The 25,694-nt window shown below is 42.8% G+C and overlaps 1 protein-coding gene across 1 annotated transcript in view; it reads left to right on the forward strand.

Moving 5' to 3' along the window:
- The window catches only part of pik3cb (phosphatidylinositol-4,5-bisphosphate 3-kinase, catalytic subunit beta), a 75,687-nt gene extending 56,867 nt beyond the window's left edge, over positions 1–18,820 (forward strand). Inside the window, exons 9-24 of the mRNA XM_069676561.1 lie at positions 807–1,061; positions 1,162–1,258; positions 1,397–1,527; positions 1,901–1,951; positions 3,278–3,466; positions 4,839–4,960; positions 5,240–5,383; positions 5,471–5,570; positions 7,431–7,627; positions 7,721–7,830; positions 8,014–8,092; positions 9,631–9,798; positions 11,509–11,632; positions 11,721–11,866; positions 15,025–15,157; positions 16,385–18,820. Of these exons, the coding sequence (XP_069532662.1) occupies positions 807–1,061; positions 1,162–1,258; positions 1,397–1,527; positions 1,901–1,951; positions 3,278–3,466; positions 4,839–4,960; positions 5,240–5,383; positions 5,471–5,570; positions 7,431–7,627; positions 7,721–7,830; positions 8,014–8,092; positions 9,631–9,798; positions 11,509–11,632; positions 11,721–11,866; positions 15,025–15,157; positions 16,385–16,522 (2,184 nt within the window). The 3' untranslated portion in view covers positions 16,523–18,820. The remainder of the gene's footprint in view (positions 1–806; positions 1,062–1,161; positions 1,259–1,396; positions 1,528–1,900; positions 1,952–3,277; positions 3,467–4,838; positions 4,961–5,239; positions 5,384–5,470; positions 5,571–7,430; positions 7,628–7,720; positions 7,831–8,013; positions 8,093–9,630; positions 9,799–11,508; positions 11,633–11,720; positions 11,867–15,024; positions 15,158–16,384) is intronic.
- Positions 18,821–25,694: the final 6,874 nt, after the last annotated feature.

The following is a 25,694-nucleotide window of genomic DNA, read 5'->3' on the forward strand; positions in this document are numbered from 1 at the left end:
TGACCGTTCTTTCACCAGCCATAGCAACGTGCGCACACACTGGAGCTCCAGGGGAAAAAAAATGTAATCGGTTAGAGAAAATATTGAATTTCTCCCTATTGTCAACCAAGTCAAGTGAGGGCCAGCGTCTGCTCAGCTGTGACGCTCTGCTACATGTGCTGCAGGCATTGTAAACTACAGTCTGCTGGAAAAACTATGTGATGAGACCATTTCTGAATCACACATCATTGATTTTTGCATTTTATGATCTGCACAAGAAGTTTTTTATCGGCGCATATCAGAAAACATACAGGTTAATATCGATATATCTTTGATAGACTAATAATATCGGCCCAAGCGATATATCTGTCTGGCTCTATTTCGGATTAGCTTGCTATCCTGCATTTGTGATACTTAATGATAAATAAATAATGAAACTGATGGTCAATTTGTCGTTTGTGCATCCAGAGCCTGATGTAGTGTATTTCTCTTTTACATAGAGCGCTATTGTTGTCCAAAAACTATTAAAAACACATAAAAAGTTAGTCACTCTGTCAAACTAGTTAATTTGCTCCTCCATTACACACTCTAGTGTAATATAAATCCATCCTCAAGACGTATCCTGCCAGCAAAACCCACAAATGCATTAAATGTGGATTAAAAGTCAACAAAAGACACTATTCTACACTTCAAGTCAGACTTATCCTCTAATTATGGACCAAAAGTTATATCTTATCAAATGGTTCAAGCTGGAAAAATTCAAAGCAGGCTGACAAATATCTGTAAAATTAAATAACTGTATCACACTATATTGCCAACCCGCTCAGGTCCAGGTGAGGGCGGGGCTCTTCCACGGCACGGAGCTGCTGTGTAAGACGGCGGTGAGCAGCGAGAGCAGCGGCCGCTCCGACCACACGTGGAAAGACAGCACGCTGGAGTTCGAGCTCCCCGTCTGCGACCTGCCGCGCATGACCCGCCTCTGCTTTGCGATCTACGCCGTCATGGACAAGGTCAAGAAGCAGAAGTCCACCAAAAACCCTCACATAAACAAATACCAGACCATCCGCAAGGCAGGGAAAGTGGTAAGACACAAACCCTGATTGTCTGTCGTTTGAAGTTCAACATAAAAACCGTACGCCACCTTTATTCATTTTGGCATATTTCCCTCTGCTTGTGAACCAGCACTACCCCATAGCCTGGGTCAACACCATGGTGTTTGACTACAAAGGTCAGCTGAAGACAGGTGACATCATCCTGCACTGCTGGTCCTCATTTCCTGGTATACACACACACACACACACTCACTTATTTACTTTGTAGCTACCTAAACAATGACACAAGAGTTAAATGAGCTTCTCCATTGATTGCCACCTTGTCTAAACGTATGAGGTTTCATGTGTGTGTGTGTCTTTCCCAGATGAACTTGAAGAGATGCTGAACCCCATCGGAACCATTCAGACCAACCCGTACACTGAGAACGCTACAGCACTGCACATCCACTTTCCAGAGTACTCGTCACACCCCATCATCTTCCCTCCCTTCGACAAGGTCAGACAGCTGTCATTGTCCTCCCTCCCACTCACAGAGACTTACCCTCTAGCCAGCAGCTATGACTTTAAATTTGTAGTAAACATGAACAAGTCATTTCATCAGTCGTGGCATGTCATGGCTGCCATGATTGTAACGTACTATCTTTAGACTTTGCCTGATATTCGACAGCGTTTTTTGGCCCATTTTCAAGACTTGACTGCAGCTGAATTTGTCATCGCAGCGGCTTAGAGCTCTTCATAATGGTTCCTAGTGATTATGATGAAGTGGTGGCTGTTAGCATGAGAGGATCAGGATGTGCTCGGCCTGACTAATGCGCTGTATCAGCGTGTGTATGTGTGTGTTCATACGGTGCTAACTGTCCTTTTTGCAGATACTGGAAAAAGCTGCAGATATTGCCGGAGCAAGCGACAGCGTACCCGTGGTGAGTTCATGTGCAGTGGGAGATAATTGAGTGTCTAGAGCTGCTTTCCCAGTGATCAAAAAACTCAACACTCGCTAACACACAGCTTTTTTGCTGAGTGGGAAAGGCTACAATCTGAGTTCAGACCCGGGTCAAATAACTGCAGCAGACCTGGGTAATTATCGCCTCGGCTCCGATCAGCATTATTGGGAACACAAACCCGGGTCGACATGCTAATGTCCGGCGCGATGCTATGCTCCCTCGGTAACTTCTGCAACTTGTCATCTCGGCTACAAATTCCGCCCGTCTCCGTCTGAGCAGTGCTCGAACATCGCTCCAAATTTTGTCGACACCGAGTTTGATAAATAGACTGAATGAGTAATAGATACAATAAAGACCTAACCACTGAAACATCTTCACTGTTTACCAACCCTGCTTCTGGCACGTTTGTGCCGCCAGACTTGACACAGCAGAAAAGACACCGAAAGGAGTATACTCCACTGGCAATGGGAAAGGGGTATATGTATGCGTTTGACATATGAGAGATAAACCGTTAGAAATAAAGTGGTGCATTTGTCTAAAGTTGGGCTGTAAAGGAATCTCTGCTCTCTCCCCTTCACGTACACACTCTTAAACTTATACTATAAAGGCGCACACTGCTGTTGCCTGGGAAACACGTAGTAACTTCTGCAGGGTGTAACAGCAAAAATATTTCAATCCCCTTCAAAAGTAACAGGACGCTAATCAGATTATTGTATGTTTTCCTGTCTCAGCCCCCTCAGCCACAAACGCCTTTCTGGGTGTGTTACAGCCGCTTACGTAATCCTGTGTTATGTAGAGGGCATGTCTGAACGCACCCCTCTGATGTGGGTGTATGTAGAGAAACTGTGGATTAGCACCGGCTACGACTTAGTGTTTGTTTTTCTACTGTGTGTCAATTTGTGTATCAGTTTAAAGATGCACATTTATTCCTCTAATCTAAGTTTGACCATCTGGTTTATTACAGTCTTACTCAGTTAGCTTTTATATTGTTGCCTGCTTAAAGAATATGAATCCTCTTTTAATCAGACAGCAAACAACATGATTCAAACAGACAAGTTGATGATGTTCGTCCTTGGTTTAGGCATTTTGATTAACTGCTTTCAGGACAGAGAAACAGCTTGATACTTTGATACACTCCTGCCATCTTGTGGGTCTTTTCAGTTTCTGCTGCTACTCATCCTCATCTTCTCATTTCCTGTAACGTCCTGCCGCTTCTTTTCAATTATATTCCCCTTCACCTTTCTCTGTCTCACACTTCCCAACCCCGCTGACCTTTCTCCCTACCTCCTCCTTGTTTTATCTCAGGGTCGCGGGGGTAAGAAGTTCCACATAGAGCTGAAGGAGATCATGGAGCGTGACGCGCTCTCTCAGCTGTGTGAAAACGAGAAGGATTTGATCTGGACACTACGCTTCGACTGTTGGGATAATTTCCCTCAGTCGCTGCCGAAGCTGCTGCTCTCCGTCAAGTGGAGCAAACATGAGGACATGGCCCAGGTAAGCCGTGGTTTTCTCTGTTAATGCATTTTAGCAGGACAAAATCGGCTCTTTTCAACCTGCAATCGTGTGAAAACAAAGATTACAATTAGTTTATCAGGCTATTGAACATAAAAGTTTGCTTTACAACTGTGTACTTTTAAAGTGATGAAGCTTTTCAGGTAAAATATATTCGTAATGGGACTACTTTCAGAGAAATGTATCTTTCACACACTCATTTTAAAACTTAAATATAGTATTTTTGAAACGTTCTGTCACTCTATATAAATATTTACATGTTTTCACGCTTAGCACATCCTCCTCTCCTGACAAAGCTCTAGTTATCCATCCATCTATGGTGACAGAATTGTTTTAAGTGCATTAACAAATCTTAAAATGACAGGAAACTGCCCTCATGATCAGATAACGCCTCATCGTCCACAGTATTAAAATGATTCTTTGTTTCAAACTAAAGCTGACTTTCTTTACGTGAAATTAACAAGACTTCTTAAAGATAAATGCAACAAAATTGTGCCAACCAACTTTTCACACAAACACTGTTTAGATTGCACCTGCATGTTACTTGTGGACAGACGCAGCTGTTGCCTGCAGAGAGTACCGTGTTTGAAAAGCAGAGACCTGGCAATCACAGCAAACACACACCTGTGACAGACCTGGGGTATTTACTTCAGTGCACCAACACAGAATATGTGAAAATAAAGTATTAGCTGAACACATTCTCAATTTAAATTCATTCAGATTCAGAAAAAGATCTCACGATCCATTGATCAAAAATCAGCAGTGTTGCGGGCGCTGTGCCGGACCGTCGTGGTGAAGATGGAGCTGAGCCATGAGACGAAGCTCTCAATATACCAGTCAGTCTACATTCTAACCCTCACCTGTGGTTGTGAGCTTTGGGTAGTGACCGAAAGAGTGAGATTGCAGATACAGGTGGCTGAAATTGGTTTCCTTCAAAAGGTGGCTCAGCCTTAGAGATAGGGTAAGGAGCGCAGACATCCTGAGGGAGCTCTCCTTCGCATTGTAAGGAGCCAGTTGAGGTGGTTCAGGGATCTGATTAGGATGCCTCCTGGGTGCCTCCCTGTGGAGGTTTTCCAGGCACGTCCAACTGGGAGGAGTCCACCGGGGCAGACCCGGAGCTTAATGGAGGGATTATATATCCCACCTGGCCTGGGAACACCTCCCCAGGAGGAGCTTGAAAATGTTGTTAGGTAGAGGGACGTCTGCCACCGCTACCCGACTCTGGATAAGCGGAAGACAATGGATGGATGGATGGAACTCAGAAAATTATGATTACACCTATTATAACTTTGAGAATAATTGTATAAGTGTCTCATGTTCTAAGCATCTCTGTGTTTATGTTTGTGTGCTTCAGCTCCAGGCGCTGCTTCAGATCTGGCCCAAACTGTGTCCCAGAGATGCTCTGGAGCTTCTGGACTTCAACTATCCAGACCAGTATGTCAGAGAATATGCTGTGGGCTGTCTGCGGGATATGAGGTAAACGCATCGATGCACCCACGCATACATTCTTAAATAATACACTAACTTCTCTGTTGTTCTTTATTTCATATTCATGCCTCTGCATTTATATCATCCAATGTTATCCAGTACACTGTTACATTCCCCCTCCTCCTTGTTGTTTTTATTTGATTAGAAATGATTATATCCATTAACTTGTTTCAAAGGAAGCAAAGACACATAATTATTTATAATCCAATGAAAAAGGAAAGATGGGTAAAAGTTATATTGACTGAAATCGCTCCTTTCCCTCTCCAGTGACGAGGAGCTGTCGCAGTACTTGCTACAGTTGGTGCAGGTGTTGCGATATGAGCCCTACTATGATTGTGCCCTCACCCACTTCCTGCTGAAGCGTGCTCAGGGGAACCGCAAGATAGGACACTTCCTCTTCTGGCATCTACGGTGAGTACGGACACGTGTGTCTGTGTGTTCAGTATGTATGTTTGAGTCATCCTCCTCTCACGGCGTGTGTTCTGCTGCCCTCTACAGGTCAGAGATCCACATGCCCGCTGTTTCGGTCCAGTTTTCTCTCATTCTGGAGGCCTACTGCAGAGGCAGCATCCCTCATATTGAGGTTCTAAAGAAACAGGTAGGTCACATGCAGAGGTTGAATTGAGTCCCCAACATAGTCCAAAGCGGCCTGCGACAGCAGTATTTGCAATAAAAAGAAGACTGACCCTTCTCCAAAGAAGATCCTGGGTTACAAAGAAAATAGAAAACAGAACAAACAAACAGAAAACACACACACACTTGTGTGGGGATCAGCCATAATATCAGCCAGGGTACAAGATAAGGCAGAGTTTGCAGAGTAAAAACACAACATAGCAGCAGAGATCATGATTCATACAGTTAACTAAGCGTTATCTAGGAATGTCAAATATGGCTTCCACACCTTTAGGAAATAACTGAGAATTTAATCTGCTAAAGCAAATCTGTTCCATCTTAGCAACAGAAAGCATTTCTCTGAGCCACCTCTTGAAACATGGGGATGCTGGAGACTTCCAGTTTGGTAATATTCATTTTTTAGCCTCAACCATGCCTGCATCAAGAGCCTGTTTGTGATGGGAGGGAAGGGGCCTCGTCCTATCAGAGCAGCCACATTACAGTCTTGTTGAGTGTTGATTTCATACTGTTTGGAAAACCATTTAAATGTCACTCTGAAAATTATGTTAAGGGCCAGTTTGTCGATTTTCAACCTCAGTCCTATCATGCTATGATGGGGAGCTAATGTGATTTAGGTAGAAAAACCTTTGGAGGACGCTATCCGCTTCTCCAATGAGCCCTTGAAAACCTCCACCAGACCACGTAAAACGTGTCATCTGGCGGAGGCCAGGGAGCTCGCCAAACTACATTTTCTCAATCTAGGCCGCCCGCCTCAGAGAAAACGGCCGTACTTCACTCCAGCGTCTCTTTTCCTCTTGCTCTCCTTACACTCCGGTACAGAGCAGGTGGACACCATGATGCTCTGTTTCTTTTATTTCTAGATATACTTGGTAGAACTCTATGTTGCAGACCTATAACTTCCTTATGAAACCACGCCCTCGCTGGGCCGTTCCTTAAGGAGGGGCGCAATGCACGCTGGGTGTTGTAGGAATGTAGAATGGACAAAACCACGAGCTGTTTGTACAACTTTCTCCACAGCTATGGCGCCAGTTTCAAATATTATTGCTTCTATCGATTACAGAGAACACCAGCTTTGACTGACAGGCGAATTGCTCCTTTAACACGGGACAATGCCAGAAGAAGTGTGATAGTGATCCTTCTGCAGTACCACATCTATCACACATGATTCAAATATCTGTTGCTATAACTTTAACTCAGGATAAGTTGCAGCAGGTTGCTGCCCCTCAAATGACACCATAGCTAGGTAACACAGCCTAAGATTTTTACCCCGATCATACGTGTATTTGTATAGATGTATTTCCTTTATATTTCTAAATATCAGAGGTTAAAATTCAATTTAGTAATGGGTGAACTAAAGCCTGTCTCACCTTGTTATATTTTACCTTGTTATAGTTTTATAAGTTGAAGTTATCAGCAAGCATATCCCAGTTTAACCTCTGGTGTCCAAAACACATTTTCTCATTGTTACTTTTCCATTATGTCCCGTTCCTTCATTCCATAGTTATGTTTCAGCCTTTTCCTCCAGAACCAGAATAGCTTCAGTCTATTGTCGACCCCAGCAGGACCAGATTTATGGTATTTTTAGCCCGTCACAGCGACAGCAGTGTCACTCTCCTGCCCTTAAACCTTTGCCCTCTACACTGTTGATTCTGCATGTCCTGACCTCCTACTTCCTCATCAGCCCGTCATTTATCTGGCCCACTTTCCTGTTTGTAAGAGCGCGCACACTGCTTTCACAATGCCGACGTGGTCTGTTTAGGAGAGTGAGCTCTAACAGGAATAAATAATTCATATGTACAACTTATTCTGCTCTTGTCTGCGGCAGGTGGAAGCCCTGAGTAAGCTAAAGTCAGTGAACGAGCTAATCAAGCTGGGAACCATCAAGAACGCTCGGAGCAAAACCAAGGAGGCCATGTTGACCAAGGAGGCCATGATGACTTGTTTGAGGCAGAGCGGCTACTCTGAGACCCTGTCAGACCTGCACTCCCCTCTTAACCCCAACGTCCTGCTGTCTGGCATCAAGTAAGACAACAGTCTTCTGATCGTAGTTTGAGATCAGTTTGAACTTAGTCTCTTCTTTATCATCATCCCCCGCTTCTCTCATTCGTCTGTCAGTGTGGAGAAGTGTCGGTACATGGACTCCAAGATGAAGCCGCTCTGGATCGTTTACAACAACAAGCTGCTGGGGGGAGACAGCCTGGGAATCATCTTCAAGAACGGAGATGGTAGGAGGGATCAAAGAAGAGGGAAGGGAGGTTTGGGGAGGAGGAGGAGGTGTAGCGATACCGCAAGGCCATGAGGAAAAATTACTGATATCAGTTTTCATCTTAAAGTTAACTCTTCTGTTTCTTTTAAAAGCACAATATTTCATTTTGAAGGTAAGAAAACTGTCCTCTTTTTCTTCCCAGACTTGAGACAAGACATGTTGACGCTCCAGATTTTGAGGTTGATGGATCTACTGTGGAAGGAGGCTAATCTGGACCTCAGGTAAGTTTTGTTTACTTCCATCTGTCAAGGGTTGGATGATAAAAAGATCTCAGTAGTATACATTGAAAACGATTATTTACAGGACATTTTTTTACTGTGGCGGCGGCGGCTCAGTGGTAGAGACGGTCGTCTCTCAATTGAAAAGTTGGGGGTTCGATCCCTCGGCGCTTTTCTAACTTGCCTGTGAATTACAGGCCTGGCTTCAGTACCAAATTATATACCATGATAAATACCAATATTGATCAATATAATATAAAATACTGTGATCATATTTGTTGCCACAGGCCCGACCTCGGCAGCCCTTTGTTATACAGAGACTCTGTCTTTGTTTCACACTGAACCAAACAGCGCTGAAATATAGCTCTGTGTGATTTGACAACATTATTGTATTGCGGAAGCAAAAGAGGGGTGACGTGTATACAAACAGCAGCAGTGTCACACACACACACTCACACTCACATTTACACAGATGCCTCTGTTACACCTCCGCTGCTAGCTTAACTTAAGAACTATTTATCCCGCCTCTGCACCTCTTATGCAGTACTGCAGGGCAGATAAAGGCGTAACAGTCTGGCCTTGGACAGGCTGTGTAAAAGGGGCCTGTGTGCGTTAACCAGACAGACTTTAGAGCTTGTTTGTTCCTGCTCTCTGTGGGGAAGAGGAAGCTCTGGTGGGGTGCAGCAGAGGAGGAGACACTAAATTACCCCATGCTAGTTTGACCTCTGACCCTTTTACACCCTAGATTTCCACACACACAAACGCACAATTTCTGCATTACATCCTAATCAAACCCACACTTTCACACTTTTACAAACCGCTCTCCTCCCTCCGTCGTACCCCGACACATCTGGAGCCGAGCGGTCGCCGGGGTTGTTTTGACAGTTGAGCTCGAGGACGGTGCTTCGGATTACAGAGGACGTGGGTTCACAGTTCGAGCACAGTGAAGGGACATTGTGAATGAAGGGAGGGGCGTTGTAATGAAAGCACTATGATGCGATGAAAGAGTTCTGTTCTGGGAGTTCTTGCTCATGCATTTTGCAGCAGACGTCCTTACTTGTCCGATGTCTGTGGCCTATTTTCTAATGTTATAAACTCAACACTCGTCACGTTAAGTAAGACATTCCTTAAAGGCGTTTGGTCTCTTTTAAACCTCTCTCAAACTGCAAATGAAATATGTCGTCTGTTTTGTTTAGTATGAAAGTCTTGCAGGCACTTTGTCACATAATTCTGCAAAAAGAAAACCTGCTCCCATCTTGTAAGGAGAATGTTTGCTCCACATGCCGTCACATAATCACCATATGTTCTTCACCATATGGCCCCATCTGTCCTGTCTCAGCTCAGTGTAAACACCATGATACCGTATACTCCCTGACAGGGGTTAATTGCACCTAGGAGAGCAGTATATGAATGACCCTACAAATAAACCGCAGCCTGATACTTTAATCTTATAAACACACAACACTGGAGCTGGATCAACAGCAACAGTTACAGTGGATATAATTAAGCCCTTCGCTTCTCTTTCTCCTCCTGTCATGCAGAATCGTACCGTACGGCTGCCTCGCCACAGGCGATCGAGCGGGGCTGATCGAGGTAGTGTCATCGGCAGACACGATTGCAAACATCCAGCTGACCAGCAGCAACGTGGCCGCAGCCGCCGCCTTCAACAAGGATGCTTTACTCAACTGGCTGAAAGAGAGAAACTCCAGGTAAGATCAACATAATTTAAAGCTCCTGTGAGGAGTTTTTAGCTGGTTATGAAACGGACTGAAATGAATACTGATGCCTCTATGTGAGCTACAAACACAAACAAGACCATCAGCGACAAGATTGATTATTTCTGTATAGTTATTTTTAATTGCTGTAACCACTGCTGGGGGTAGGTGTCAGACAAGGCGGTTAACTTTGCGCTGCCAAATCGTCATTTTACATGGCAAAGATTCAAAAAGAGTGCTAGGTATAAATGCTAAAAGAAAGCAGGATGAGACTTTTTGTTAAAAAAAACACTTCTTACGGGCTGCACGGAAGGTCACCGGTTCAAACCCTGGTTTGGGCAAGGTGGGCCTTTCTGTGTGGAGTTTGCACGTTCTCCTCATGCATGCGTGGGTTCCCTCCGGGGTCTCCGGCTTCCTCACACAGTCCAAAGACATGCTTGTTAGGTTCATTGGTGACTCTAAATTGCCCATAGGTGTGGGTGTGAGTGCGAAAGGTCTGTCTCTATGTGTCGGCCCTGTGATTGACTGGCGACCAGTACAGGGTGTACCCCGCCCTTCGCCCAATGACAGCAATGATAGACTCCAGCCCCCCGCAACCCTGAACAGGATAAGCGGTATAGATAATGGATGGATGGATGGAAAACACTTCTTACACATGTACAGGACAAGATCAGCAAAGAGATGGGAGGTACCACTTTGTCCACAGGGGGCGCCAAAATCAACACGAACTGAAAGTCTGTCATAGGAGCTTTAAATAATCAATATAAAATCTAAGAATAAATTGATCTGTCATATTAGGATAGGTTATGTTCTAGCCTTAGAAAGGATAATAATAAACATACAACAGGGGGATATTTTATGAGCTAACAGACATCCAAAGAACCTGCAGCTATGAGATTAATTTTAATCATACAATTTATTGTCTTTGGAAAATACAAAGCTATGTAATTCTTCCATGGATCTAAGGATGCTATAACATATGAAAACAACAATTTGTATTTCAGTATATAGTAAAGACCTTTATAGACACGTATGAAAAACATAATGTATACCCCAAAAATCACAGGAAAAGAATATAAAAACTGCAGGAAAACAAACTAATTTAAAGAGCAATATAATACAAACATGCTGTAAAGATGTAAAGAAAGATCATCCATCCATCTATACCGCTTATCCTGTTCAGGGTCGCGGGGGGCTGGAGCCTATCCCAGCTGTCATTGGGCAAGAGGCACCCTGGACTGGTCGCCAGTCAATCACAGAGCGGAGACAGACAACCTTTCACGCTCACACTCACACCTACGGGCAATTTTAGAGTCACCAATGAACCTAGCGAGCATGTCTTTGGACTGTGGGAGTCGTGCATGTTCATGCACAGGGAGAACATGCAAACTGAAAGGCTTCTGACTTCGTCAGAACTGGGGTTTGAACCAGGAACCTTCTAGCTGTGAGGTGACAGCGCTAACCACTGCACCACTATGCAGCTGCTGTAAAGATGTAATGATAATTTTAATGTAAAAATGTAAAATCACAACCACAGTATTCTCCTCTCAGAGGACTCACTTAAACAGGACAAAGGGTTGTTTTGGGGTCAACTTCCTCTTCAGTTTCAGCTCAGAGCTAAAGCTAGGTTTGTCTATAATGTGTCTGGTCAGTATGACTGTTCAAGAAAGGGAATGTTCTTATTTGTATCTTTTGCGTTGACAGCGATGCTCTTGAGCGGGTCATCGAGGAGTTCACTCTGTCGTGCGCAGGCTACTGTGTAGCCACCTACGTCCTGGGCATCGGAGACCGCCACAGCGACAACATCATGGTCCGCAGCACCGGACAGGTTGGACAGAAAGTTTATTTATAATTCAGTCTCCTTTTATTTTTATTGGTTTCACGGTGCTCACCGCTCGTCTCTTCTCGTCTGTCAGCTTTTCCACATAGACTTCGGCCACATCCTGGGAAACTTCAAGTCCAAGTTTGGCATCAAGAGGGAGCGTGTGCCGTTTATCCTCACGCACGACTTCATCCACGTCATACAGCAGGGCAAGACGGGATACACCGAGAAATTTGGCAGGTCTGTTCTTCTTAAAATGTATTTGTCTGTTTTTGATTGTTTGTTCATTAAAGTGGCAGACAACATCCCTTAATAACACACATCAACTTCTGTTTTTCTGTCATCTGAATAAATTGGCTACATTTATATAGCACATATATGACAGACCACCAATCCTGTGCTCAGTGTGCAGATCACATCTCATCTCTCTACCTCCTGAGCCACCGCTGCTCCCTTTAAAATAGGCCTGTTGTGGACATAATAGCAATCACACTCTAGTACTAAAATGAGTGCTATGTAGCTCCAACTCCAGCATAAATAATTTGAGACGCTGTGTAAAATGGAATTAAAATTTGCAGGCATCGAGTTCAGAAATATTACCAAAAAACAAGTAAGTTTGTCACTTTGAACCTCAATATCTCATCTGTGAGAATCATCCTTTTGACAGAGACAAAGTAGGCTTTATTTTCACAGGACTTAAATATTCAACTTGCTAAAAAGAACACCGGTAAAGCTTTACATACAGTAAAAAGCTAGGATGATTGTTGTTATGTTTTGAAGACACTCATATAAGTGTGTGTGCTGTTTTTAAGACAACATTTAGACACATCACAGAAAAGCAAAATGAAACTCATGACAAGTTACTGTTTTTCCCATGTTTATTATTTGGAGCTGGTCAAAAAGGGAAGAATACATCAAGTTATGATAGTCTTTCTGCAAATAACTATTATCAGGGGCACACAGAAGGCTTTTATATGGACACAGGGCAAAGCACAGCTTGTGTAAGTTAAACAGTGCAGTACCCTCTTCCACCAGCAGAGGGCAGTATAAGCTCAGGCACTGATGAACGTCTCCAAGCAAGTTTCAGTGTTCTTATAAGATTTAACTGTGAATTGATTTAAAAAAAATAAGCTGTATTCTTTTTTTTAACACACTCACACCATCAACATAGATACAATGACTTGGCAAACAATATATATTCATGTGTACTTAAAGGACTTTCTGATTGTGATGATCTGACAGCTTTAGGGGTAAGACAGTAGCTCCAGGGGGTAGACAGTAGCTCCAGGGGGTAGACAGTAGCTCCAGGGGGTAGACAGTAGCTCCAGGGGGTAGACAGTAGCTTCAGGGGGTAGTCAGTAGCTCAGTCTTTAGGGACTTTGCTTGCCATTTCCTGCCCTAGGCACTGTCGAGGTGCCCTTAAGCAAGGCACCAAACCTCCCAATAGCCCCCTCACTCTGACATTAATGCATGCCCATAGGGACCTGTTTGTGCATGTGTGTATTTGGGGCCTATGTGTGTGCAACATGTTTGTACTAACAGAGTGAAGAATAGAATTTCCCCTCAGGGATTAATAAAGTATGTCTTCGTCTTCTTCAGACAAGTTGAGAAACGTCACGTTTTATGTGGTAAAAAGACAAATAGAAACATTAGGCCTTTTACCCGCAGCCATATCTGCACTACAGATGCCTTTTAGTGCTGAGCTGGAATATACAAGTCTATATATAATAAGTCTAAATACGTGCCCGTCCTAGTTTAGAAAGCAAAGCCTGCCCTGTTTTCGAAAAGGCTCCGTGGACGCATTAATTAAATGTTTGAGGTTGCTGTTGCATTTTTTATACACAAGGTGGGTCTATTAAACAGCTGCACACACCTCAGCATGTTTCTCTGTTAGTGGAGTCGTAGCGTGGTGTGCATAGGTTTCATAACCCCAAGTGTACGTTGTTTACCATTGGTGGGTAAATCATGTAATGAAAGTGGAAATACCCGTGTGTTACGGTAATCTGTGTTGTCATGACCTAGTTTCTTCAGCGCGCCACAAGAAGATTAACATGTGGAGACAAGTCCTGTGTAAAAGCACCTTGTTCTGTGGCTGAACAGAACAGTTCAGAAAGAGTCCAAATAACTATCTTTATCTGTCATGTGCAGATAAGAATACTAAACTTAAAGAGCCCTAAGCATCCCATTAGCCTGTTAGCCGACATACCCGCGGCGTGTGAGATACCGCAAGTCCTTCCTCCCTGCTGCAGTCAGACTGTTCAACCAAGCCTGCTCCCAGTAGAACAATAAAAACACACATCCAACTGAAAATTATTTCTGTTGTTATAATGTGCAATACATGTATTCATTTTGTGTGCTTCTTCTCGTTCCTATCGGCTGCGGTGTAACACTGAAATCAATAAAGGTTTTCTATTCCATGCAATTTAGTTAGCACTAGCAAAGCTGGATAAAGCCTGTGACCGTGAAAGCGTCTACGTTTTCTCATGTCTACATTTTTTTAATTTAAGAATGAAGCCTCACAGCTGGATGTTGCTGAATAGCAGAGCCAGAGGTGCTCTTCTCTTTGTAAATGTCAGGCAGGAGGTATTTCAGATAGAGCAGTTGTGGTGCTTTGCTGCATCAGCAAATGTGGTCCGTGTGGGATCGAGAAATGGCACCAAGAAAACAAACAAAGGCATTCTTGTGACAGCGGAAATACCCCGGCGGAGACAAACCCTCTGTATGTTTACCATAAGTGCATTCAAAACCGACCCAAGTGGAATTATTTCCTTTTTGCCCAGTTGGTGTCTAAGATTATTGGTTTATGTAAACTGGAGGTGTGAATTACTCGCTCTAACTTGTAAAACAGTTAGAGTGATTATGGGAGAACAGTTTAACAAGCAAACACACTGATTCGATCTTGACAGTCTGCGCTTTAACGAGAACTTTAAAACCTTGCTCGTGTGCTGACACAAGTCAGAATGAATCACCCGATCACTGGCCTAAAACATAAAGAAAGTGTTTGTCACGTATAATGCCTGACACGTAACAGCCTGACGGTGACCTCATTTAGCCTATAGATCTGCAGATTGGTTTATCTGTGCGGAAATCACCACGCAGGTGGTTAAGAAGAAAGCGTGCACTACAGCTTGTGTTTTTTTATCTATAAACTTGAAAGGAAAATATCGGCGATGACAATCAATATGTGTGGGTTAGGCGGGAAATCATTTCAAGATGCTGGGGGGTTTTTTTCTTTCTGAGGTGCTGAAAAAGAACAATGCTGGCAAAAAATGTTGTTTACTGTCTGTAAAAAGAAGCATCACAAGACAACATCATAATGTTTTGACATTATTGTTGATATTGTGTTGTATATGTCAGAAATAATGGACTCTGTGTGTGTGTCTATGTTGGTCTTGTAGTTTCCGTCAGTACTGTGAGGAGGCCTATCTCATCCTGAGGAAGAACGGGAACCTCTTCATCACTCTGTTTGCTCTCATGCTGACTGCTGGACTGCCTGAGCTCACCTCGGTCAAAGACATCCAGTACTTAAAGGTATCACGCACGCTTGCACGCACAAACACAGCGGTTTTATCCATATACAAAATATATATCAATCACTGCGAAATAAAATTGATATTCAGTACCTTGTTTAAAAATCTACACCTTGTAAATAGTGATGATTTCTCAGGAACATAAATTAAAGACCAGCTCCAACCAAGTTTTAAGACCTTTAAAATGCTCTGCCTGAAATAATAAATTGTGTTTTTTCTGCAAAATACGTTTAATTACCTTGTAAAAATCCTCCAAAGGCATCTCCTCCTTCTCCCTCATTTAAAATTCACGAATCTGCAAAGTCCCTGCCCACTATGTCCTACGTTTTATCCTTCCACAGCAGAAAACAAAACACGTCTCTGCCATGGTTTCGTGGCAGCTTGTTAATCTTAGCTAGCTTGAAATGTAGTAATTAGCAGTAGTGACATTAGCGTTAGTAGTCTGTAGTGAGTTGAGAGATGACAGTTACAGCTGGCTCGCCCATCGCCCAAGTGGTTGCCATGCAACAGGGAGGGTTCCTCTGTTTGACACATAAGCAGGATTATGTTCACATCACAGCTATTTTGCAGTGAAGTAGCAGCAGTTGTGCCCTGCAGTTACACTTCTGTACTAAAAAGTATTTGGCATTAATAAACTAAAGATTGTTCAGTGAGGGAGAAAGCGTAATTGTCATTTAGGATTGCAGGTCGAGTGACGATTAGGGGATCTACTCAGCATACATTTTTTCCTTCTCTTTAGTGCAAAAACATCTGATTACCGTCTTTAAATCTACAGAAGCAGCAGGTCTCATTCAGAGTCATGTTGTGCCCCAATGTTTTTACAGCAGCCCAGAACACAGAAACCAAACACTGACTCTAGATCAGGCTTTTAAAAAGGTCTTTGCGAGTTTTGCAGCCACCAAAGATTCTTCTTCACGCCATGAAGGGGAAAGGAAAGGCTGCAGTTGCAATCTACAACCTCACCACTAGATGACACTAAATCTAAGACACTGTACTTAAATAGGGTAATGCAACTTTTCTGTCTGAAAGAAACTTGTGCTACTTCATGTCTGGATGGGGTTACCTATCATGTTGTTTGCCAAGCAGAGACTTACTTATATAATGCACCAGCCTTTTTCTGGTGTCGAAGTTAGTACTGTTCTTACTGTTATTTGTAAGCAGCCTATATATACAGAAAGTTCTGTGTCAACTTAATCATCCTCCTTTCCCACAATGCCTCTCTCCTCAGGACTCTCTGGCTCTGGGTAAAACAGATGAGGATGCGCTGAAGCAGTTCCGCCAGAAGTTCGATGAGGCCCTGAGAGAGAGCTGGACAACCAAAGTCAACTGGATGGCCCACAATGTGGCCAAAGACAACCGCTCTTAGGGCAGACTAGACCCCTCAAAGTCAGGGGTCAGGGGGCCAAGAGGACACAAAAGCGGAGTGTGTGTGCGTGCATGAGAGGGAAAAAGGTTTGCCAAGGAGACAGGGTGACAGCCACCCTGATTTTAAAAAGGGAATCTCGGAGAATATCCCAAAAATGAGCAGACTCAGCCCCGCGTACTGTCCCCAATGAGTAAACCTACTCTCCCAGACAGTTCAGTTAGCCTGCACCCTTATTTCCTGTTTCCCTCCTCGCCTTGCATCCCTCTGGCATGGTGCCTCCTAAAAAATCCAGATTCATGGTCTTGAGACATTTCGGTGGAACCATGGTGGGTAAAATCGTTGCAAGTTTTGCACAGGCACGACAGCTGATGGAGCACACAGCCAAAGTAAGGGAACTGAAGCACCCGCTCTGCACACACTAAAGATGAACTCTCCCTGAGGAGCGAGCTGACATTAGAAACCCTGTTCTGGACTGGTTGGCAGGCAGACTTGAAACTCTGGACTCTGAAGGGGGAAGAGGTTTGACTACGCCCCTGAACTGTTGTTAGTACAGCGGAGATAAGAGGTGGGTGTGGAAAAACAAAAACGTCTGACCCCCATGTCTTAAAACAATGTGCACAACGCCCACAGGAAGTGCGTCTTAACAGTCTCGCTGCCGCTGCCTCTAAGTGTGCCTCAAAACTGCGGGAAGATTGTATTTTTTATGACTTATTTTTTATTTTGCCATTTAAGAATTTATTCTGAGACGTTTATGTGCCAGACTACTTTATCAGTCCACAGAGAAATGTTGTGTTAGAGAAATAATGACGAGAAGAGAGTGATTAGAGGTAGAAATGTCCTGAGCCTGTTGGGCCACAGTTTGAATCTTGGTTCGTTTGAACCAATGACTATAAATAGATGGACGACACATGTACATCTGCTCCCATTGTATGAAAGTGATGCCAAAATAGCCCCCATGGTAGGCGCTGCCATCTTGCGATGGTGACGTCATTTGGAGCCAGAGTCTGCGCCGTAGAGATCGGCGGGTGGCGCCGCCATAGCCACTTCCGCTAACCAAAACACACACTTCACTTACGGAAGAAACGGCAAAGATTCCGCATGTTTAATTGCAGAACGGCTTCTCTGTGTTGATCTGAGGTTCACAGGTATGGAAACTTCAGTGACTGTAGTGATTGTGTTTGTTTCCTCTCGCCGTTCGTCCTCTACTCTGCTAATCAGATCGGCTGCAGGAGCCGGATTTGCCAACAGAGCTGTCAATCATCCTTTTTACAGCATCAAATAACTAATTAAAAATAAACTTGTCAGAAAAATTAACTCTTGGACGTAAATCAGCATGATAAGAACTAACTATAATGACAGAAACCATGTTGGAGAAAAATGTATTTGTTGTATATTTAAATTTTATAGTTTGACTCATGTCCCATCTGTTAACATGGAGGAGGCGGGCTTTATGACCTATACTGCAGCAAGTCAGCAGGGGGCGATAGAGAGGGTTTGGCTTCACTTTTAGGGCGCTGTCATGTCGTCCATCTTTTTATACAGTCTGTGGTTTGGATCTTTGAACACTGGAATGTTTTCACAAAGACATATATGAGGAATTACAAATTATCATGTAACAAACTAAACATTTTATTTTTAAGTTTATTTTATTTTGAAATGACTTTTGAAAAATTTTCAAATCAAGAGAATTATTGGACAAAAATGATCACCTGTGAGTTAGTCAACTTAACGTCTAAAAGGATGTCCGCTTTTAAAAGCGCCATCCCACTCATGCTAGCAGCCATGACAAATAAAACTGATACTTTTAACATGCCAGGACCAAAACACAAAGCCGATCTGTAGTAATTTTATTGTTCATACTGTGTTTTTAATTATCTGTGTCTGAATTGAATGTGAAAATATGTGCCGCTCTCTTTTTATTTGTTTTTATACGAGCAGGTGTGGGCGGAGTCTGGGGCCTGTGTGGGCGGGGTGTATCAGTAGGGACATTACACTGCGATGCAAAGCTACTTCCTCGTTCTTCGACATACGGTGCTCCTCGGCATCCGCATCTGTGTTTGATTTCTTTGTGCAATATCCTTTGAGTATATGAACCATATCCTATTATATCAAACCTTAGGCCCAGGCCTTCGCCTATAATGGTTTCTTTCTGTCGGTTTATGTGTGATGCAGCTGTGTTTCGCACCACTAGCCTTCAAAAGTCTAAGACACTGGATATTGTCAAATGTACAGGCTTTTATTGTTTTGCTGGTTTTTGTTTTCATAGGAGTTTTATTAAAGTTATTTTCCACCGCGCTACATTTCTGCCTGTTCTCTGCTTCATTGTTCTGCATGTGGGTTGTGTGACTGCACCCACTCGACTCAGAGCACCCTTATGGACTTGGTATTTTAAAGCATATTGACTCCAGATCAGATGTCAATTCAAACCTATTTTCGCCTGCTGTATGTGCGTGAGAATGCATGAATGAAAGTAGCTTCATTGACAAATAGAAATCACATAAATACACGATTTTTATTTTCATTCATACAGAGGCAAGTGGAATACGGTTAAAGGGGTACTGCACATTTTAATAGCTGTTTCTGCTGTTAACTAAAGAACCACTGTGATGCAACAAATCAATTCAGCTGTTTTATTCTCACCAAATTGATGACACGCCATCTTCTGTTTTATATCTTGCAAGGTCAATGCTTACGTGACATCTATTCATCCAGTCGGAACTGGAAATGTATAAAAGCAACATTTTTTTACGCCCTCTAATTAAAGTCGCTGAGCCACTCCTGCCTCACATATCCTGCCTCTCCTACTCAGCCCCTAACCCTGTGATTTCTCTCTCTTGTCTCACAGGAAGCAAATCTTGAGCTGCAAATATGATCATGAATAAATGATTCAGGTCACACCGCACAATGCTACACAAGAGACAACACACTGAGGCCTTTACAGAGAGAGAATTTTGCTAGTCCAACTTCACGCAAACCCGTACCGAGGGATGTGGTTTAAGTGACTTTATTGAATTCAGGCATATCATGTAAAAAATCACAACAAGGAGAGCGACAGTTGTTTTTACACGTCATGGGTTTCCTTCAATGATCGTCTGGAAAGAGAGATAAACCAGAATGAGGCTAAATTACACCAGCATATCTAATAACCAATATACCACCATTAGATTTATGAGTACTGTGAAAAAGGGTCCAAAGCCGATTTCTTCCAAAAGACCTGGAAATATATTAACAGCAAACTTAATAACTTCTCTGATGTAATATATTAAGATGTTCACCACCTCCGTTAACTGCTCCGCGAGTTTAAAGCCCTCTACTTTCAAAAGACTGTCGTAGCCATGATACATCCTGGAAATGGTCATGTGCTGTACAGTAGGTGACATCATTGGTTTGCATAGTGTATTAGAGTTCTGCTATCTTTCAAATACTTCACTCAAAACACACTTAAGACTTGATATGAAGATGATGCAAAATAGTATTTGCTTTCCTTAAAGTAATAATCTGGAGGATTTTCATGTAAATAAACGTCTGTTAAGTCTCTATCTATCGCTGAATGAGGTAACACAATGGTGACTGAGCCTATGGCCCACTGATGATTACAGACTCAGTGTTGGTGACGACATTTGCGGAAAAAAACACAAGCGGTGCCCAGTTAGTGACTCGTTTTCCATCAGCCAGCAGTGGTTGGTTTGTCAGAGAGGGTAGGCGGAGCTAAGCGGCTGCTTTTCCGGTCTCTGCAAGTGTTGTGAGTAAACAGTAATCTACTATGGCTGAACAAACAAAGAGAAGATGGATGACTACAGATACAACTTCAACAATAAGTGAAAATCGCCAAAAAAAAGAAACAAATTTAAAGCTCAGATGAGCCAGCCGTGGTCATCACACATGCAACACTGTCTGGATATCTGGGGAGTGTGCTCCCGCAATTATCGTTTATCGCCATAGGTGACGCCAATGAAACTGAAATCTTCAAGATTAGAACCTTAAAGTCTTGGGCTGTGTTCGAAATGCTGTCCTATACACTACATACTATATACTGCATACTGCGTTCGGCGGTAGTATGTATGGAGGAGCTTTTCAAATTCATTTTTGCAGTATGCTACACCTGCGGAAATAAGCAATAACCGCTGCTTCTTTAGCTATAGCGCCCCCTTCTGCTGGAATACTGCTCCTCTCCATCATTTCAACTGCTGCTGTGATGTTCCAGCGCTTTGCATTGTGGGATACAGTAGGTGAGGCAGACTGGTATTTTTGGCATACTGCACATTTAGCTTTTGTTTGCATACTGCACACTACATTTTGGCCAAATCAGTACGTACTGCTAGTGTAGTATGGCATTTTAGTACAGCATTAGGTTAAGAAACCAGACTCTCACTCTCGCTGCTGACAAAGCTCCAGTCAATACACCATTATTACCCTCCAAGCAACCCAACCCACTTACATAATGCAACAATTTACACAGACTGAAGAGTAAAATTAACTTGATTACTATTTAGAAAACCCATTTTTTCTGCTACCTGAAGCAGAGACAATTGAATTAAGTGGAAGAACCAGGTTCGTTTTAGTAGTTTAGTCTGATCCTTCAAAATGAAATGTAAAATGACCCTGCTGCTAGTAAAAAACTACCATATAAAATGTTACATTCATAAAATTATTTTAGTTTATAAAAGCGTTTGGGGGGAAAAAAGACTTAAATGCAGAAAGTGTTACTTTTACATCACACTTTTATTTTGAATTTATTTTAAGTTTGACCTTTGCTATAATGAAGGGTAGCAGAGAGAACTAGTGTAGCAAATGTGTGTTGTGACCTCCAATCTCTACACTAGAATTGAAGGGTGCAGGGGATCATCATGAGGCTCCTTTTGTGTGCTGACTAAAGTTTACAGAAGTGTTTTTTTTTATGACTCACAAAATGCTTTTCTTTTCACTCCATGGGGAATGTTAATAACGTCTCTACCTTCAGCGATCATCCTTTATTTGTTCTACATTACACAGAGCTACAATCATTGCTCAGTGTGAACTGTGTGTGTGTGTGTGTGTGTGCGCACGCTGCTGTTCTCTGCAGTTACATAATTCCATAACCTGGTAAAAGGGAGGTTCACAGGGAGTGCAGATGCAGAGGGGAGATATCCTGTCAGAAGGCGTTAAAAGGGAAATAATGAGCAATAATCAGTCGAAACAAAGTGAAGAAAACCAACAAAAAACATGTTGATATGTTGCATATTATACACATATTGATATATTGCATATACATCTGAATGTCAGTAATCCCACCGAAATCTCTTACGTCATCACTGCTACCTGTAGTTTCTCCCTCCACATCATCCGCCCTTTTCCCCACACTCCCCCCCGCATGAAACAGGTGGCTGATGGCTCCCGATTTTGATATTCATGAATACTGCATCCATCACACGGTGCAGGACAGAGCAGTGGACTGGCTGTACGCTGTTGCCGTCCTCCACTGACGCATCCCTGACACTATTTTCCACTCCCTTAACCGTATCTTACACATATTTAATGCTGGCCTACTTTCCAAAGACCACACCTACACACTTCAGTCTCAGGCTTGACACGTTCCTCTACCTGATGTATACCACGGCCGGGCAACAGATAACCCACTGTATGTGATTTTTTAAATGCATTAAAATTACTATATAACCGGTGACAGCCCTTAAACATATTCGACCTTGATATACTGTCTTTATTTATTCACATTTGTTAAATGAACTTTGGTATATTAAAGTAACACACATTGGTGGAAGTGCATGTACTCCAGAACTGTACTTAAGGACCAGTTTGAGGTTTGAAAATGTCCCTTGCATTGGTGTATTAACAATAACATCATGCCATATACTGTATCTTAGTATCATGCATCATTGGGCTTATTTAAATATATTTTTCAGATAATACATTTGAAATTAGTTTGTAGACTTTTGAATGAAGGATTTTTACTTGCATTTGAGCAGAATTTTCCTGGTTTTGCTCATCATTTTTACTTAAAGGGCCAGATTTTCAACCTCACTTATCATGCTGTTATGGGGAGCTGATGCAATTTTGGCAGGGGAAAAAAAATGCAATGTCACTCTGTGCCTTTTGAGGACGCTATCCGCTTCTCCAATGGTCCCTGGAAAACAAGACAAGTTGAAACGCGTCATCTAGCAGAGGCCAGGGAGCTTGCTAAACTACACTTCCTCAATCTAGGACGCCCGCCTCCGATATCATGTCTCGTTCACAATCGTCAGGTGTGAGATATAGACTGCAGACCTGAAGATCTTTTTCGGAATCTGTACCGCTCTGAGCCATTGCCTGCAGCGATCAATGTCCTTGACTTGAATACAGTTGTATTTCACTCCAGGGTCTCTCGCTGGGCCGTTTCTTTCAGTGGAAGGGGCGCAATGCACCCTGGGTGTTGTAAGAATGTAGAATGGGCGAAATCACAAGCTGTTTGTACAACTTTCTCCACAGCTATGGCGCCAATTTCTAATATTATTGCTTCTATCGATTACAGAGAACACCAGCTTTGACTGACAGTGGCTTTTTCAAGGGACAAATTGCTCCTTTAAGGCAACTTAATTTACGTAGCAATCTTCATCCATCCATCCATTCCTTTTACCGTTTATCCTGTTCATAGTCGCGGGGGAGGGGGAGCTGGAGCCAATCCCAGCTGTCATTGGGAAAGAGGCGGGCTACACCCTGGACTCATTGTCAGTCAATCACAGGGCTGACACATAGACAGACAGACAACCTCTTACGCTCACACTCACACCTACGGGCAAATTTAGAATCACCAATGAACCTAATGAGCATGTCTATGGGCTGTAGGAGGAAGCCGGAGTACCAGGAGTTAATCCACACATGCACGGGGAGAACAAGCAAACTCCACACAGAAAGGCGCACTTAGTCCGAACTGGGGCTCGAACTAGGAGCCTTCTAGCTGTGAGGCAACAGCACTAACCACCGTGCAGCCTAGCACACCTCAAACAGAGGAAGTTCAGTTTACATAAGCAAATTAAAATGTTAAAATTAAATGTATAAACAATGAGTAATAAAAACCAGAATAAAGTCAATTAAAAAATGTAATAAAGTGAAATGAGACACAAAACACAGTTACAGTGTGGTAATAAATTGTGAGTCGCCCCAAATGCAACAAAGGGACTAAAAGTGATTTGATGGTGTGCCAGTTGGCTGCTTCAGAAATCTATTTTTGTTCAGAGATTATTTCAGGAACACACAGAAATCTATTCTGTTATTATCTGGAAGCAGGTGTAATGATTTGAGAACAGGAATGATGAGCTCAGTTCTCTTGGTTCTCTGGTAGCAGAGATCTTAATGAACTGAAGTTGTCTGAAGGACAGACAAAACCAGACCAGGTAATAACCATAACCTACTCTGCTGTAATCGAAGGCATGAACGAGTTAATCTAAATCTTTACGGGACATGATGAAACCTATAATTCATGGTTTTTGTTGGAGATGATAAAATGCTGCCTTGATGTGGCTTCTAAAGTTCTGGTATAAGTCTATTAAAATACCCATATAAATACAACATTTTCAACCACTCACACACATTTGGTTTGCTATTTTACAAATAAATGTTCATATATTTCATAAATAAAATGTTTTAAGTGGCAAGAATAGCACAGGGACATGTAGTTAAAGGTAGAGGATATCTGGTTAGATAATCATGATAATCATGACCGCCAGTCAAAGCTCCTGGACCGTACAGATGAAGCCACCCACATTGTGACTCACTGTCATATAGGGAATTCCACCCACCTGTAGGATCTCCCAGGCTGCTGCCACCAGCAGCAAATTAAATGTGTGTCTAAATTAAAGGATCTCTAAATCAATATTATTCAAATTTCAATCAGGTGTGGTAAGGACTCCATGAATTCAGTCTACTGCAGCATTAGGCTCTCAGTGTGATACTGTCATTTTTAGAGAGGCTGGATGTGAGAGGCTTGGTTCTCACATGTTCTGCTGAGTGGACACTGAGCACTGAGGCAGACTGCAGGGAGTCTTGTTGACTAGAGTGCCACCTCAGTGGGGGTGATGTGGCTGCCGCTTCAAACTGGCACTTATAGCACTCGAAAAGTGTCCAGATTTCTGCAGGGAGCTTTTCTAACAAGGCTGATGGCTGGGGGAAAAAAATCTGGTGTTGTGGCTACAATACCAGAATGTGGAAACAACACAATGTGCTCTCCAGTCTGAGCCACTCTCGATGAACTATGATGAGTAAGCTTGGCACAACGCATTGTCCCTGTCGTGATTACAGGCCGTTCAACAAAGGTTGTCTGGAGTAAGGACATGATGTAAACCCTCGTCCTTCTCAAATGTTATGCCGATGATGCAAGCAAGAGGAGGGGGTTTTTTCAAGTGTTGTATCTATTACAAAAATTTAGTGTAATTGTGTAGAACTGTACATTGATGGGGAAAAGTGTAATACATGTTCTCTTTCAAATAGTCTAACAAATAACACTATGTAATATTGGCATACATTTTATCCGTGCTTTCTCGAGTAAAAGCATCAAAAATCGAGCTCTAAACAGATGTGATGCAGTCAACTGTGACACACGTCAAGCTATACCCCGATAGACGTAGACTTTCCCCCATTCCGCTTCAAGACAGTATTTTCAGCCATTTTACTCAATTGAATTAATTCAGCGTCTTTTTAAGGTGGTAGAATGTAATTTAGGTGCTATGGTTGCGCTAACTTATTGGACACCTCGCTTAGAAATACATTTTATTGCTAAAGCGTCCGAACGGTTTCGCGCTAACTAGGCTACATCATAGCCGAGGTAAATTACAAGTATTTCTGTCTGATATTTGGAGTTGTATCATCATTTCCGAGTTGTTTCCTCCTTGGACTTTTGCATTTATGTAATTTCAACACTCGATACGTTGTTTTGGCCACTGCGTAGTCGTAACTCTCCCGGTCTCACACAGCACGATTCACACAACATGGAATTCCACGTGCAGTGGATGACTTGTTTATATAAAACGACTGACAGCGCTCTGGACCAATGAGATTTTGTTTTCGCAATTCCGTCATCTTCACCATGGAAACCCGTAGTTTTAAACCAATTGGGAAGCGCTAAGGGCGGAGTCTGAATTGAGGTCGCGCGCAGAGCTCGCCGATTTGCTACTAGGCAGTTGCCGGAGAGAGCAAGGGAGGA

This window comes from Semicossyphus pulcher, unplaced genomic scaffold (assembly GCF_022749685.1).
Source record: "Semicossyphus pulcher isolate SPU_LCO1_2020_fin unplaced genomic scaffold, fSemPul1.0.p SCAF_26, whole genome shotgun sequence".
Classification (NCBI taxonomy): domain Eukaryota; kingdom Metazoa; phylum Chordata; class Actinopteri; order Labriformes; family Labridae; genus Semicossyphus; species Semicossyphus pulcher.